Source organism: Siniperca chuatsi, linkage group LG15, assembly GCF_020085105.1.
Source record: "Siniperca chuatsi isolate FFG_IHB_CAS linkage group LG15, ASM2008510v1, whole genome shotgun sequence".
Lineage (NCBI taxonomy): Eukaryota > Metazoa > Chordata > Actinopteri > Centrarchiformes > Sinipercidae > Siniperca > Siniperca chuatsi.
The window spans coordinates 12,270,210-12,286,849 of NC_058056.1; the positions used below are offsets into that span (position 1 = coordinate 12,270,210).

At 40.2% G+C, this 16,640-nt stretch overlaps 1 protein-coding gene across 3 annotated transcripts; it reads right to left on the reverse strand.

Moving 5' to 3' along the window:
- Positions 1–8,951: 8,951 nt before the first annotated feature.
- On the reverse strand, positions 8,952–14,427 carry LOC122861352 (adhesion G-protein coupled receptor G2-like). 3 transcript variants are annotated; one of them, XM_044165555.1, is made up of 19 exons: positions 14,363–14,427; positions 14,155–14,258; positions 13,957–14,037; positions 13,804–13,872; positions 13,526–13,696; positions 13,126–13,161; positions 12,937–13,011; positions 12,678–12,810; positions 12,383–12,539; positions 12,166–12,297; positions 11,930–12,040; positions 11,796–11,835; positions 11,545–11,645; positions 11,336–11,457; positions 10,989–11,254; positions 10,783–10,873; positions 10,648–10,681; positions 10,398–10,502; positions 10,118–10,258 (listed from the first exon to the last, which is right to left on the reverse strand). In XM_044165555.1, exons 2-18 carry the CDS (start codon positions 14,252–14,254, stop codon positions 10,437–10,439), a joined length of 1,785 nt encoding a protein of 594 aa, XP_044021490.1. In that variant the 5' UTR covers positions 14,255–14,258; positions 14,363–14,427; the 3' UTR covers positions 10,118–10,258; positions 10,398–10,436. The 3 variants fall into 3 exon arrangements, with proteins under 3 accessions (XP_044021488.1, XP_044021489.1, XP_044021490.1); XM_044165553.1 differs by having other exon boundaries at positions 8,952–10,258; positions 10,398–10,681; XM_044165554.1 differs by lacking the exon at positions 11,930–12,040 and having other exon boundaries at positions 8,952–10,258; positions 10,398–10,681.
- Positions 14,428–16,640: the final 2,213 nt, after the last annotated feature.

Sequence of the window (16,640 nt, forward strand, 5' to 3'; positions counted from 1 at the left end):
AAGAGTGTGAAGAAGTCCTAATTCTCTAAAGAGTTTGCCAGATTCCTGTTACTTTGCAGAACAGACCCTGAAGAAGTTCAATCGGCAGGGAACAGTGGAGGTTTTTGTGGTGTTTTAAACAAGCCCTGCAGGCATAGATGGTTGCGAGTAGCGTTCTGTCATTGTTTGGGAACAATTTCACAGACATGTGCAATGAAAACTGATGTTGGCCCTGTATTTCATATGGGATGATATGCCTTTTCTTCCCCATTAGATATGCTTTGGTAATTCATTGACATTATTATAGGAACCTCAGGGAGGAGCTGCATTTGAGGCAGATGTGAAGACTGAAGCCCGTATTTTGTGAAAGATACAGAGAAGGCCAAATAAAGAGGTCATGTTATTCTCATGTAATAAAGCTCTTTTAATTCTAAGTAACATATACAACATACATTTCGTTAAGTGTAAGCCTACAGATGAATGGTGTAACTTGAGACATGAGTCCTGCCATCCCCAGGCTTCCCATGGAGGCAGACCCAGACACAAACAACCTTAAAGTTTGACCTTCTTACCCTGTCCCCCTACATGCTCTGCTGCACCCTCTTCCTTGTTGCACCATCCACCGAAGGTGATACATTTCTAAATCCCACAGTTTCTGTAGGGAAAAGCAGGGGCTGCCTCACAACCCAAATAGCTTAAGAGAGAACAGTCACGGAGGAGTCCCTCATGCACAATGTATTCCATATGCTCACTCTGAGGCCAAGAGGCACCCTATACCTCACATCTGGCACAGACCACCTATGTGAGCTGGCATTTTCCTCCTCAGACCATCAGAATGGCTGCCTCTCAGTGGAAGGAAGCTGGCCTCATCAATGAGCTCCTGCTTCTCTGATCTTTGTATTTGTTTCTGAACTAAAGACATCCAGGGGTAGTGGGTTTATCTAGCTATGATCAAGGAAAATGGACACAATTACTTTTTCATTAACATAATCTCTTGTAAATGGCATTGCATCTATTATTTATGAAATTACAGGACAATTGCTCAGTGGTTTCCACATCACCCCAAAAAGCATGAGGTCTTGTCTTTGAATCTCAGCCTTAGTCCTGCCTGTGTGGAGTTTGCATGATCTCCCCGTGTGAGTTTGCCTCTTCGTGTCGTTTGGTCTCCTCCCACAGTCTGAAGACATGTAACTGAGGTGAACTAATGACTTTAGAGCGGTTGAGAGAGTAGCTGTTCCCAAGCATGGCACATGTCCTTAAAGGTGGATGTGTGCATTAAGGGGTTACAATGTAACATACACACACAGCTGCCGTAGCTACGCTGTAGCTGATGCGCGCCTCCTCAAAAATGTAACTACACATCATGGCTACAGCGGCTGTGGAGATACCACATGGGGACCGCAGAGACTCTGATTGGTCAGTTTGTTTCTTGTGTTTTCTCCTACAAGTTTCTGATGCAGGTAGAGATTGTTGATAGTGAAGACAACATGAAGCAGGTTGAACAAAAATTCAGTTCTCTTCTCCTTTTTTGTAACACACATCTAGCAAATACATCTCCATTAAATACCTGCTGCTCACTGTGCTCTGTCACTGTGAACATAAATACGACGACTGCACTGAAATAGTGTCATATTCAGTAATGAGACGTGGTGAACCTTACTATCATCGCTCTTATCACACAGTAAACTAAAGAAATCAAACACAGTTACTGTGGGGAATGTAATGAAAGCACAATACAACCTGATCATGTACTATAAATTCATCTGGTGTTGTGGTGGTGCTATCAACAGGTGGTATCTGATGCTGAACTATAAATCAAACCTCCAGTGTAATTATCTACGGCGGGACTTGCATCAAGTATAAATCTAGCTTAAGAAATCATAGTTGTAAAGTAACTGGATATAAAGGCAAACTACTGGCAGAAGAATTTAGAGTGGAGTACCTGCATATGGCCCAGTAAATGGGCTTTTCCATAGTTTTCCATGGATTTTCTATAGTCCAAAGCTGATGAGACAGATCATTGTGTTCCTTAACTTTGCTTTTCTTTGAAGATTAACTGAGGACATGGTGTGTATGTGTGTAAGTAAGACAGATCTGACTGCTGAGGCTTTACCATGCAGACAGCCTGCCACTCTGAGGTACACTGAGGTCACCAGAGTTGCTTTGTAAGACTCTTCTAAAAGGTGAACAATATATCCTCCCTCTCACATTCACACTCTCTGAGGAGGAGGGGATTGTTCCTCTCCTCTCTTTTTCTCCTCCTTTGCTCCCTCGCTTTATTACCTCCGTCAGCCCTAATTTGGGTTGATGGGGTGGCTGTTGCATGACAAGACACATGTCTGGGCCCCTGCGTGAGAAGGCTGGCTCGGTCTTGCTGGGCTTGTTTTCTTTGCGTGACCATGTCCCTCCCTCTGTCACTCCTGGCACCTCCTGGCGAGACCCCCCCCCGACCCTGTTCATGCCCTCATTAGCTGGCATGTGGGTGCTTTATTTACTTTGGCCAGCCGCCCATGTGAAAGGCACATTTTGACCACGCTCAGGGAGGGGTCATCGTAGTGTGGAGCAATGGCAGAGGTGTTGGTGGAGGTGGAGACAATCTGGGGGGTGGGGTGAGCAACTGAAAGAGCTCTGTGCTTTGCGTGTACGTTGTAATGTGTGGCTGGTATATTTGAGAGTGTGACATCCCTGCATGGTCAAAGGGAAATATGCCTGTAACTGCTTTTGAGGAATGACATGCACAGGCAGGTCACTCAGAGTTTACCGTCCCAGTTGCCGTCCACAGAGAGTGCAGGAGAAAAGGGAGCATGAGGATCGTGGCAGTGTGTGGAGATTTTACTTGTTCCCACTGATGTAATCCAACAAATGCTCACGCTAACATTAATGTCTCCGAACATTCTCTCTCCTGCCAAATTTCCTCTATTGTATTCTGAGTGGGTTTACGAATATAGATTGGAGCAGCAGGACAGGACCAACACGAATCTGCAAAATAGGGTTCATGTAGGGTATTGCATTTAAAGGTCTCTCCCGCACTTGCTGAACCTGTGCAGTCCTACAGCACACTGTGATGATACAAGACAGAGTAAAACTTACAAAATGTGAAAACAAAAGCAACTTTAACTTACGTTACTTTATTACAAAGTCAGTTACAAAAATGGGTCATATTAAGTTCTGATATTTGGGACAAGTATAACAGTGACTTACCTGAATATCGGTCTCATCCCAAAACTTTACTCCAACTTATTTTATAACTCTTTTCTTGGGTAACTTGTCATGCAAATCAGTAGAACTAAATAAGTCCAAGGAATGAATGAATGAATCACAATGCTAAATAGTTGTTGCTCTGCATTTGGGTGCTCAGCAATATAACTGCCCTACAACAGTGTCCTGTGTGTGTTTGTGCTACTTATGAAGACTTATGGAGTTCTTGTTAATTGTAAAATTTGAATTCAAAAAACCCATCCAAATCTGGCAGCCATATATGGGCCAGGGCTTGACACATTTGGTCTTCCAGTACCAGGACATGGTGGAGTGCTCTGATTCAGCCCCAGTCAACCCAAATGACTACCTAGTCATATGTGTTTTAATCAACTCTATTGCCAGACAAGAATATCTTTATTGGACAATCCTGCAAAACTCAGGATTACATTCAATGGCAACATTTTAATTTTATTTTATACAATGCCAAGACTTCCTCACTTCCACCTTGCTACTACTGTACATATGGGGCACACTACTCCTGTACTGAGCGTTGGCATTGAATGTAAATTGTGATGTGCAAAATGATCCAATATGGATGTAATTCTTAGGGCTACTGGGCTGGCTCTAATATATCTATGGTCTGATCCCTGACCGACTGACCTTGAGTTGCCTTTTATAGTCCACCAATGGAAATCCAACAACTTCAGGAAGTGAAACTCTCAAGTAGGCACAAAAGCAATCATTACACATAGGCTTTAGGCTATTTAAAATTTTGTAATAACTAAATAAATAGAGACACTGAGAGCAGGAGAAAACAGCATGTAAGCACATGTGGTCCTAATTCTCTGGATGTAGAGTTTCACTGGTTGTGTTGATTTTACTCTCCACAGTGTTTAGTGTAATATCATTATCTCAACACAACAGCATAATGAGATTGGACCAGAAGATAGTTCCATCGTGAAGAGGAGGTGTGGGAAATAATTTGCCCGAGTCATTGCATCTAATTCCACCTGGTGCAGGCTAAAGCACACACACACACACACACACACACACACACACACACACACACACACACACACACACACCTACTGTGCATATGGACACCTTGACACACAGGCCTTTATGAAAATTATGAGCATAGACAGACAAGTAGGGAACTTTAGCTGACGTCACTTCCCACTAATCCTTTAAGTCAGAGAAGAGACATGGTGAACAGCAGCAATATGAGACCCATAAATCAAGCAGTATGTCGGGACAGCAGGATAACAAAGCCCGACATAGTCACAAGTATGTTCCAGATTAACCTCTGCCACCGCTTCAGTCAGTACCTCTGCTGGGATGGAATCACTTGGAGCTGTCTGGCTCTGGAAGCTGGAAGTCATGCTTTGGCTGTAAACACAGACACTAGTTTCTAACGAGGAGCTGTAGAGCAGGAAAGAGCCCACCGAGTCACACTGCTCTTTGGTTCTCTTGAGTTTGTATAACGTATAATTTATTTTCCCGGCACAGAGTTGTGAAGTTTTCACATGATGATTTTTAAACGTGTTATTACTGACCGACTGCTGCATCACGGGGGTAAAAACCCATCTTTCAATGCATGTGTTTTATGGACACATTCAAAGCAGCATGTTAAGAAGATTTATTTTTTCCAAATGAACACTCATCAAGCCTAAATTGTGCGGTTTGTCCAATACCATTTTGTGAAAGAGCTGGACCACATATTGGGACAATACACGAATTGCTTAGAAGAGCCACATCCTTATGTTCTGAGACTGCCATAAATGACAAACAAGAGACATTAAAAATGAGCCATGGAGAGGATGAAAAAACAACCTTCCTCTGCTGCTCCAGGAAACAAACTTTTCTGGTGGTCCCTCACATTAAACTGTCACTAACCCAAATGCTAACACACAGATACAAACAAGATTTGATTAGGATTGGCACGAGAGTGGATGCTTTCCATATTTTTCTCCTCATGTGATCCTCAGTTCATTTATTTACACAGAACAATATATTCTCACACTTAGATGCGTAGAGGGAAGCACTATAGGGTGATTAAGGGCTCCCTATGGAGTGAGATAGAAGTACTATAATAAGTACTATAAAAGCAATAACTTTAAGCCTGCGTTAATTGATTTTTTGGCCACTTGGGGGCAGTGGAAACAAGCTGGAAACATTGACACATTTTCACCTTATAAAGTGGTGAACTTGTTAGCAAACTGTTGCTTATATATACACATCTAGCAGACATTGAGCAACAGAAGCATTCATGTGGTGTCATATTTCTGGCCTCCTGATGAATGTCTAATATTCACTTTCTTTTAGCTCTGTTTTGGTCTCCACCACCTCCTGAGAGAAATGTCTTTATTATTTAGCTGCTTAATGTGTTACTGCGTTCACTAGCTAGTCGTTAACTAGTCTGCCATTTTGGTCGGGTAGTGTACAGTAGGTATAGCGGACCTTTTCGTGTTGAAAACAACTGCCCGCTGCTGCAGGAAACTAGGTTGTTGAGAGTGGTGAGTGAACCAAAAAAAACATAAAAACCAAAACAATGAGCTGAAATATGTTAAAAAGCTCAATAAAGTGAACGAGAACAGAAAGGTGTGACAATCCTCTGTGGGTTTGTCACTATAAGTGACGTCTTTCACATTACACCAAGTCTCTTTCTTCCATTGTTAATAAAAAAATATTGATTACAGCTTTTAAGTCGGTTGACATATGCAATTTTTTGTCAATTCACATTTGAAATGCCTCCGGTCCACACCAGATACTTGGAAAAAATATTTTGCTCATATAACTTGTAAAAGGGGAATAAAATCAACAAAATTGGGATTACTTTGGTTTTTGTGTTTTGGTACCACATCAGACTGGAAATATTAACAACAGCCACTATAGAAAACTTATACTGTAGATGCTGTTTAGCAAGCAAACTAAGTGCTTATTTTCTACCTGCGAGGATTTTGTAATTCTGCAGCATTAAATCAGCGGGTGAATCAGTCCCTGTAATAAACTCCTCAGCATTGTGGGAAAGCCTGCACCATTTGTGTAAAGCAAATACCACAACTTCACCAAGTGTGAATTTTAAAGGCCAAACGACAGCCAAGTCAATAGCAAGCAAACTAGGCGCAGTATGAATGAATCCAGACGGCTTTAGCTTCTTAACCATGAGCTTTCATGTCTCTAAAGTGTGGGACCAGGCTGGTAGTTATGAGGTCTGTTTGAATCCTGCTTGAATGAGGAAATACTTCAGAGTGAAATTCTGGCAGCAGTGTCTTCTAAGAACGAAGGATGATATAAGGACGTGACGTGTGTACCGGAGTCTTACATATAAATTACTGTGGAAATTTTGAGATGAATCACATGTGTTATCAATATTAGATGTTGACAGCTGTTTTTATTTATTCAGCCTGCTCTTGCTACCACTGCAGGTTACTTTTCTAGTGATTTTATTCAAACAGTGTATAGTAACAAACATCATAAATTCTCATCTTGTTTCTATTATTATTTGTCCTCTCTGGTTGTTGAACAAAAAATTACCACAAAATTCTTTGCACTATTGCATGCAAAATGTGCAGCAAAACCTCCTACTTGTAAGTGTCAGCTGCATGATAGAGTGATTGCAATAAACCTGATGACATTTTGTGTGAGAGGTCTTGAGCTTTCCCACTTTCATCAGGCCCTCTGTTTCACACAGCGGTGAGTGTGCGATGAGGGGCCCCTAAGGTCACGGGGGGACAAAGAGAACCCCGTTACGTGACATGAAGGGGAATGATCCTTCCTGATGTTGCACATGACGTGAGAAGGGGAGACAGGCAACTGTAGGGAGGAGAAGCTTGAAGTCAAGGGGTCAAGAGGTCAAGTATTCAATCTGAATGTTTCAACAGGTCGCCTCCCCTTCCCTTCCTCTTCTCGCTTTTCGTGACCCCTCTTCTCACTGGATCATCTCCCCACCTGATGAAAGATGTTGATGAAAAGCAAAGACAGAGCTGGAGCCGACTTCCAGGACTCAGGCAACACAGTTCATCTCAGTTAGGCACTGTGTATGCATCTGCAGCCATCTGGCCACCCTTCCCAAATTACAAGGCGGTGTGTGTGAGTAAGTCACGGCCAGTAACCTGAAAGCACCCTGGATTTTTTTTTCTGTTCTCTCCCTGTTTTCCTGTAGGAAGAGGCCTTGTGCTCCCTACAAAAGTAACACAGTTCCTCTGACATGCTGCAACCGCCCATCATAAATCTACACACTTAACTATGGGCCCTCAAATCTATCAGCCTGAGTGCTTTGAGTCTGGGGGCCACATCGTGACATGCAAGGAGGCGGGGGCGATCAGTCACGCAAGCACTTCCCCGCGCCTGGACCTCAGCCTGATTTTACTGCAGCCAGCAGGGAAACCAGACGCTGCAAAGGCCCTGGGTCCACATCAATTTCACGAGCAAAGTTACTAGGAAATAAATCATTTTGGGGATTTATGAAAAAGGAGAGGGGAGAAGGGGGGATGCTAGCAAGTGTGCTGCCTTGACCCAAAGAAAACGGCAAAACAGGGGTGCATAAAATAATTAGCATTCGCATAACTTGAGAATGCAGGGTCATATTTAGATCTTCATGGTAACTCCAAGTTGATAAAAGCCAGCTATATAGCTGTACATTATTATTAAGTTAAATAAAAGATACTTCTAGATGCATGGGTAGCTATATTTGACTAATCATATTTCCTCCAGACACGCAAGGTTCCAGGAACAAGACCTCAGGCTTTATAGGTCATTTGAGATCGGCAATTTAGCTTTTACAGGGCAGGATTCAGTCCAGACTCCATTTAATAAAACACATACAAAGCCAATGTCTCTTTTCCTGCACCTGAAATACGCCAATCATAAAACCAAACCTATTCACACTCTGACTGTGATTAGGAACAGTGTTATTATTATTATTCCTGTTACATGACTAATGATCTCCCATCAAAAGGAAACTGAGGTTAGAAGGACTACATGGTGGAAACGTTTCCAATAATTCCCTTGCTTAGAATATAACTTCTGTTTTTCTAAGTATGCATCTTTCCAAGGAGCATACAGCAGTGAAATCCACCCATGATTTCCTTCACCTTTATTTTTGTATTATAGAGTCAGTGTTTTGTGTCACTGGTTTAACCTGAAGATGCATGCCAATGTGTTGGTGCTTCTACAAGCCACTACTGTAAATATGGATTAAAACTGAGAGCCATTAAAAGTGTTTTCTCAGTTTCCCTCCACTAAAGGAAACACATCTGCACACGTCAAAATGTTATTCTGGTGGCCACATTTTTACTCAACAGATAGTTTTCATTTTGAAATCATTTAGATTGTCATGTTCCCAGAAGCCTCAACACAAGGGCTTCATTTCATAAATTTCTATGAGATGTCTAGATTTATGTTTTTAGAAAAGCAGTAAAACCATTCTTCAAATCATAATCTCTGTGTGGGAACATTTACTGATTTTGCAGCTTGCGTGGTAATCTCAGTTCCAAGATGAAGGCTCTGCTGTGGTTTAGAACTCGTACGTATGGACACACACAGGTAACAGGTACATCATAGAAGCCTGCTGTGCTCTGCCTGAAAGGCCTCTTTTGGGGGGGCAACACAAATCATATATGTATGGCAGTAATTACCCTAGTTTTTGGCTGGCACGCTGCAGCCATTTAGAAGATTAATCAGTCATAGATAAATAAACTTTTGCTCTCTGAATGTCACTTTCCTACCCCGCCACAGTGCTGCATAAGGAAAGACTACTCTGGTACTAAAGATACCATACATTTTATTGCACTTTATTTCTGCAGACAATGTCAGTTTCATTCACAAAACCAATTACACATTTGTCTAAGGTCTGTCAGTCCTACCACATTTCATCAAAATAAACCTTGACAAGCCACTATGATCACAAATAAGTAAATAAAAGATCAGACTGTGTTCCCTTTAAGGCTAGTAAAATAAACAAATAAAGTAGCAAATAAGGCAGATATCTATATGTCCAAAAATTATATAACGTGGTTAATGTTTTTAGATATAATCTGTTATGAACTCTTGTGTTACTTACTTATTCAAGAATATTGAATACATTAGATCTTAATCATATCAGGTATAGAGAAAAAATATACAAATTAATGGATAAAAACATACAAATTCCCCATGACTCCTTATCATTAACATAATGCAGTTTTCCAAGATACACTTAACTTATTAAATGGTATAATTGCTAGTTAAATACAGTCATATTTCAGAGATTAGTTTCAACATAATGGCATGCCCTCAGGCCTCTTATCGCTATAGGTAGCCATGAGCTCATTTCTTGTCAGGCAGTTAAGGCTCCCCGCACAGTTGATACTGCTCTCTGTAGGCACAAGGTAATTATCTGCAGGCACGCAAAGCGCTAGCTGGCTAGCTCGGCCCCCAACGCTGTAAAGTATGTTAGGGACAAGACTTCCATTCACCTTGTTTTTTCTGCATTTTGCCATCTTCAGTCCATATGACAACCACATCAGTCATAAAAGGGTAATATTTTTCTTCCTAAACATTTACACTCTGCGTTCCAGTGTATGACTGAAGCTTTGATTTAGGAGCTCTGTGATATATTCTGAGTGAATCACAACCTTCTCTGCAAGTTTCACAGTGAGTCAGACAGGGCTTCTGTTGAAAGAGTCATAGGCACAAATGACTTCCAGGAGATTACTCCGTCTCCTCTGTCAGTGCTCGACTCATTTGAGTAATTTTCTCAATGAAGGTAATCCAGATTAGCCATTTCAGGAGAGGGTAGTCATTAAGTCAGCAACACCAGACATTTTATACCATTTTTATACCAATTTACCAGCAGCTCATTCAACAGAAGATCTACTTGACTACATGAAATGAAATGCTGCCCTCTTGTGTCAAAATAATCTCAGGCACAGAACACTTTCTGTCCCCATTTGAAAAGCACGTGCAGTACAAACACTTTATTGATATGGAGATGTGACAGCTGTGTGTGATGTAGCTGTGCTGCTACTGCTGAATGGGAGGCTTCTGTCCTCTCCAACGATCTTGCTGGAATTGTAATAGTAGATGAACAGGAAGAAACCTGCAAGAACATAGGTAGTTGGGTCATGAACATTGTATCATTCTTGGTCTTTTAAGAAATCTGTACTTAATGAAAAAAAGATTAGACTGTTTCAGTGTAGTTCAAATGGTGTGTGTGTGTGTGTCAGTTTGAAGTCCACCTTGAAAGGAGTTTAGGATGGTGAACAGATAGTAGGAGGCTATGAGCAGAGGTCCATGGCTGAAGAAAGCAAAAGCCCAGGTGATGCCGAGGAGGAGGAGCAGGCCTAGGATAGAGAAAGAGTTTGTCTTGATGGAGCTGATGTCCTGGGCTTTCCCTGCTGTGGGTTTAAAGTGAATAATCTGCCGCAAAATTAAGATGAATATGCAAAAGGTGAAGATGAACACTATAGCATAATAACCAACGTTCACCCCCTGGTGGACAACAGCATCAGAGATCCAGCACCTGAAAATCATGAATAAAATAACAATCCACTTAGTAACATGAATCTCTTTTTGTGAATAAGAAATGTGTTATGAGACGTGCAGTCAGTAAGAGTCGCTTACATTTTTGCTGAATTCCCATCATTGGTGTAAATGACCAAGTTATCATATTTTCCTGCGGCAAGAAGAGCAATCACCACTACAGTTGGTGTGACTAACGGGAAAGACAAAGGGGTGTACATAGTTTTTTATATGCATGTGTAGTATGAATTTAAGCACATATGGTTGTTTTGTTTAATTACTGTATATGTCAGGTTCAGTTCTCTTACCCCATCCTGTGATGCAAATTTTCATCATGTAATGTTTGATTTCAGAGGGGAGCTTCCATAGATTAAAGTACAAGTGTAGAGCCTCCATGAAAAACCAGGTAATAGTGGCCAACATAGTGTAGTGCATAACTGCTGCCATCACCACACATGCACCGAAGTTCCCTAGGTTGGCAATGCTCTCATTTATCAGGAAGGACAAGTTCAGGGTGAACATGGCAACAAAGAGGTTGATCAGGATCTTAGTTGCTTGGCTTGCTTTCGTTTTTCTGTGGAGTGAGTAAGTTTTGTGTCAGCAAAAGCCTTTAATATATTAAGTTAAAATTAAAAATTGCCCCATGATTCCTTACCTGATAAGACAATGCATGAAGAGAGCCGCTGCCAAGAAAAACATTGACAGGCCGCAGCCGATGGATGTGATGTAGGTCAAAGACCTAAAATCTGAAGCGCTTATGTTTCCAGGTGGAGGTGACTGAAGAAAAGGACGTATTAGGTTATGTGTGAAATGTCGGTGGTAGCCATGATCAAACTGGAATTACTTGCAAAACCATCATCTTACCAACAGTATTGCAAAAAACGTTAGATGAGAGCACTGGCAGGTGATGCTGTCATTGGTCTCATTTGTCTGACAGCCATCTGTGACCCAGATCGGTTCTTTTCCTACAAAGGCAGAAGACGCTACTGTACTTAAAAAGTCTTTTCACATTAATGACTCAGGATGGTGTGACAGAGCAAGTCCTACTGTCACACAATGGACATTTGATTTGCTAAAGGCAGCTTTAAAGTATCAAAAGAACATTTTTACAGTACCTTTGCCATCCCACGACTTACAAGAAGCAATTTTTCCATTCTGTATTAGAATAAAAAAAATCAGTTTACTCATTCTTTTCATAACCAATTATTATTAACCTATTAATATATCTTTTAGCTGTCATTGCTTTTACCTTATCCACATTTCTGAAATGAATGTCTATGGTATGTGAGAGATTGGATATTTCTGATCCCATTTTAATTCCCACTACCTCATTGTCAAGAAAATAACTGTTGTTGTCACCCTGTTGAGAGTGGAATACTTTTACAGTCATGACAGACACAGGAAAAGTGGATGAAATTACGAAATCATTATATTGATATTAAAGTCGTCAAAAAAAAGAACATGTAATTAGGTCTTTACTTTTACCTGATGTATTCCTGGAAAAAATACAACTCCAGCAAATGAACCATTTCTTTTTATTGCCATGTCACTGGCCTCTTTAGGCATTTGCACCAATCGAGAGCAGCACGTTATCAAATCAGTGTTATCCTCAAGAATCTACACACACAAAAAAAAATTGTCAGAGGACTAGGGTGATTTAACCCTATTTCATTTTACTCTTGTATTATGGCAAACTGCATACTTTGACATCACGACTTGTTGTAATGCCAATGTTGATGTTGGCTTGATTTCCGGGGTGGAGTTTAGTGATCACTCCTTTAATATTGCCCAATGTAATGCTTCTTGAGCTGCAATTGCCCATCTGTTCCAGGTAGGAGGAGAGATTATTCATGATATTTCTGCAATGGAAACACAAATAGCAAACTTCATCATCACAACTCTTAACAATGCCACACCAAAATGTAGCAGTTGACGCCAATAGTCTGCATATCACTGCTGCATTATTGCTATCAATAAGTAGATAAGTAGATACTTACACTGCGTTTTGTAGGCTGGTACTGATGTCATTATTTTCCTCCAAGGGGGGAGAAGTGTTTTCTGGTGGCTTACATGACACACAATGTCTTTCGGTATTATTAACAATGACCTTGTATTGTGATTCTTCTAAACCTGCAAAATACACACATATACAAACAGCAGCATTTGATTTTCACTACCATGCTCTTTTGGTTTATTAATAAAATGATCATTGAGATATGTTTTAAATAACATAATCTAATAAACAAATGATAATACCTTTGCAAGCCTCTTCATTATTGGTTGAAGTTTTTTCACAGACGCTGTTTTGGCTCAATCTAAAATACTTGTTACCTTAAACATATTAAAATTACATTGTTAGACATGCGCCTTGTTAAGAGTGCTACCACTGCTGTTAAATGTGTGCTGGTATGGAAAGTAAGAGCTGTGGCAGATTTGTGATTTTACCTTTATTCAAGCAGTTGTGAATGTTTAAAAGGAAACCTGCAACAGATATAAGGTGTATAAGAAGATTGGTCAAAAGAGGAAACATTCACCTTGTGTGGAACTTTTGGAGCATTACTGTTTTGTTTCAGTAAATAACTTTTTGACCAATAGGGGGCAATCTCTCACTGCTTTTGTGTGCAAATATGTAACTTTAATCAGGCCACTGTCTGTGTGAACAGCCTTTGCTTGTAATGATGCCAGTTACTACGTTTTATTTTGTACGAGTACTGAGTTAATTGTACAATGAAAAACCAGAGTTAAGCAGAGAGGTGACTGGATTTAGTCAGTCTAACTACAGTAACTACACACCTAGTTGTTGCTTTTTTTAAGTTCACATCTTAAGAGGGATTGTCAGCAATACCTGAATTCTTGTTGTAGAACTTTGATGGCATACATTGGACGATTTGCTCTGGTGCATTCATCAGTATAATATCTTGCTTGGAAAGAGTCTCATTATTCAGAGTTAGGCTGTAGTTATTTACACTACCCCTTATTTCAAAGCTGCAGTTGAAATCTTCTTCGCGACAACAGCCTAAAAATACAAGCCACAATACACTCACATTCATCAAATGACCAAGAGAAACAATTGTATGGTTATTTCCACTGAGCTCAAATCAGGCTAATAATTAGAAATTGTACCTGCATGTGTTTTGTTTCCCTGGACAGAGAAACAGAGTTTACTTCCATTGTCCTCGCGATAGACAACCTCTGAAATATGATGTGAAACCACAGTTTACTTAAAATTTTTCAGTTCAATTTTCAATTATCTTTTCACAATATTGTCAAGCTTACCTGATGGAAAATGAAAGCTGCTATCTGGGTGTTTGGCACTGACAAACAGTAAATTCTTTTGTCGGCACATCCCATTTGTGCCTGTAAAAAACAAAATGACAAAATGACAAATATAATATACATGTTAAAATGTAAAACAGACACTAAATTGTGTTGATAAATACTGATTTGTTTCATGTTAGCTTTTGTTAAACTCACCTGAGCTCTCACATATGCTGTTCTTGAGGAATATCCCAAAGAACAGGATTGATATCTCCACTACAAACATCCAGCGATGCTTTCTATCCAGTGGTGGCATTATCCTAAGGAGTAAGGACAATGTGCAGAAAATTATGGAAACAATCTGACCATGGCCTAAAGATATGACTACTTTTGTGCTACCTAACCATACAGCAGTTTCCATTACCCGAGTGAGGTGATTTACTGCGTTCACACTCTCCACAGCGACTCGCATCCACCTTACAGTCGTTTCATGTTACTGAAAGATATACCACTGTTATTCATCCTATCTCATTTACCTTGCAAATAAAATGTGTCCACTTCTCTCACCACATGTCGTGACTGAGTTCTCAGTTGGCAGACTGCCACATTTAGTTATGGACTAGTGAAGTGAAGTGTACCTGTAGTTCTGAACACAGATGCTGCTTAAATTGTCTTCCACATTTCGTTTTTCTTTGGGGGGGGGTTATATTGTTTTTATCAAGTATATAACTTGGGTATTCCTTGCAAAGCATTTTGTCTGTGTAGTTCATTCTCAGTTAAGAACGGAATATGTAGTTCTTTTCAGTATTCGTGCATTTTCTCAAATGTATGTTTCTGTATTCACATGACAGGATGGAGGATGGACAGAAAATAAGTGGTAAATACAGTATATGGTTTATTTTGAACATACTAAATACATAAATTGTTCCAACTGTACATAGCCTTAATGCTTTTGGGCATGTGTGCTATATGACCTTTCTCTCCGATCTCTTGAAGAGCTCAATCAAAGGCATTGATTCAAACTGTTTGCATTTTTGTGCTGATCTGAAGAGAAATGCTTCATACATTGCTATCAACAGCAACAGTGCCCTGTTTGTGGACTTGGTGTAGTTGATTTATTGAAGATGTTTTGCCTTTATCTGCCACATTTTACAGTAAAATTAGAAAGTCTTTATTTAAACAGTTCATTTATTGGTTCACTGATTCATATTTAACCATGCTAGCGGCGTGGCTCTATGGATGGCAATGTCGGGCTGTCGGTCGGTTGGTCATTGAGTATCTCAACAACTATTGGATGGATTGCCACGAAATTTTGTACAGACATTCATGGTTCCCAGAGGAAGAACCCTACTTTGGTGATCCCCTGACATTTCTGCACCACCATGATGTTCACATTTGTGATTTTGAGTGAAATGTCTTGATAACTATTGGATGGATTGCCATGCCCCTGACTTTTCATCCAACGTCATCATCAGATCAACATTGCAGTTTGTCCAGTTCTTTAGCTAACATGCTAAACTAAGAGGTGAACATGGTATAAACAAACATTATACCTGCTTAACACCAGCATCTAAGCATTGTCATTGTCATAATGGGAGAATGAGAGGCAAAATTGTAAAGCACTTCCGTTAAGGTTGAAAAGCGTTATCTAAATGCAGTCCATTTATGAGCATGTTAGCATGCTGACTGTAGCATTTAGCTCAAACCACAGCCTCACAGTGCCGCTAGCATGGCTGTAGACTTGTTTGCATACATGCTTATTCCTTTTCAGGGTCACAGGAGAAGCTGAAACTAAACATAGTTTGTGATGGAGTGGGCAAAAAACAGACTTGTCTATTTGAGCTCAAGATCATAACTGCTGACAAAAAAAGGAATAGTTTCAGGTTTTGGGAGATACACTTATTCACTTTCTCTGAGAGTTAGATAAGAAGAACGACACCATTTTCATATCTGTATGGTAAATATAAGGCTACAGCCAACAAGCCAGAGCTTAGCTGAGCATAAAGACTGAAAACAGGAGGAGACAGCTAGTCTGGCTCTGTCCAAAGGTAACAACATTTGCATACCAGCACCTGCAAAGATCATTAACTATCACTCTACATCTTGTTTTTCCATTGTTTCAAACTCATGTAGAGCAGAGAAGCATTGCTCAAACCAACAAACCTTCATTTTAAATTGTAGTCAAGGTCCTCAAGTTTCCAAAGACACCAAATATGCCTGCTGATTTACATGGAAATGTTTATGAAGACAACTAGAACCTCTTCTGGTGCAACCAGTAATACAAGATGATGTCTTGGGTTTGAATATTTCAACTAACATACTGTACATTAAGTGTGACCTAGTGTCAATGAAGGGCTGGAATAAGCTGATACAAAATATATATGTGATGATGCCAAAAGATGGAAAAAATGTTCTTCCACAGTTAAAGCTATGGGAAAGTTTAATGGAAATACTGTCAATTCGAATTCAATTTTATCCTACAATCTACTCCTGCATACTTCAGCCTTCATTCTTTTTTATACGGTGCATGTTGTAGTCTTAACGTAATAGCTCAAAACGTTTTGCTCACTGATGCTCACCTGACAAGTAATGCAAATTCTGTCAGTTTATTCATATAGGAAAAGGAGAGGCTGATGTGATGCAAATGGGATAAATTGATTACTGTCACGACCTGCCAAGGAAGGAAATGGACAGTATGATGG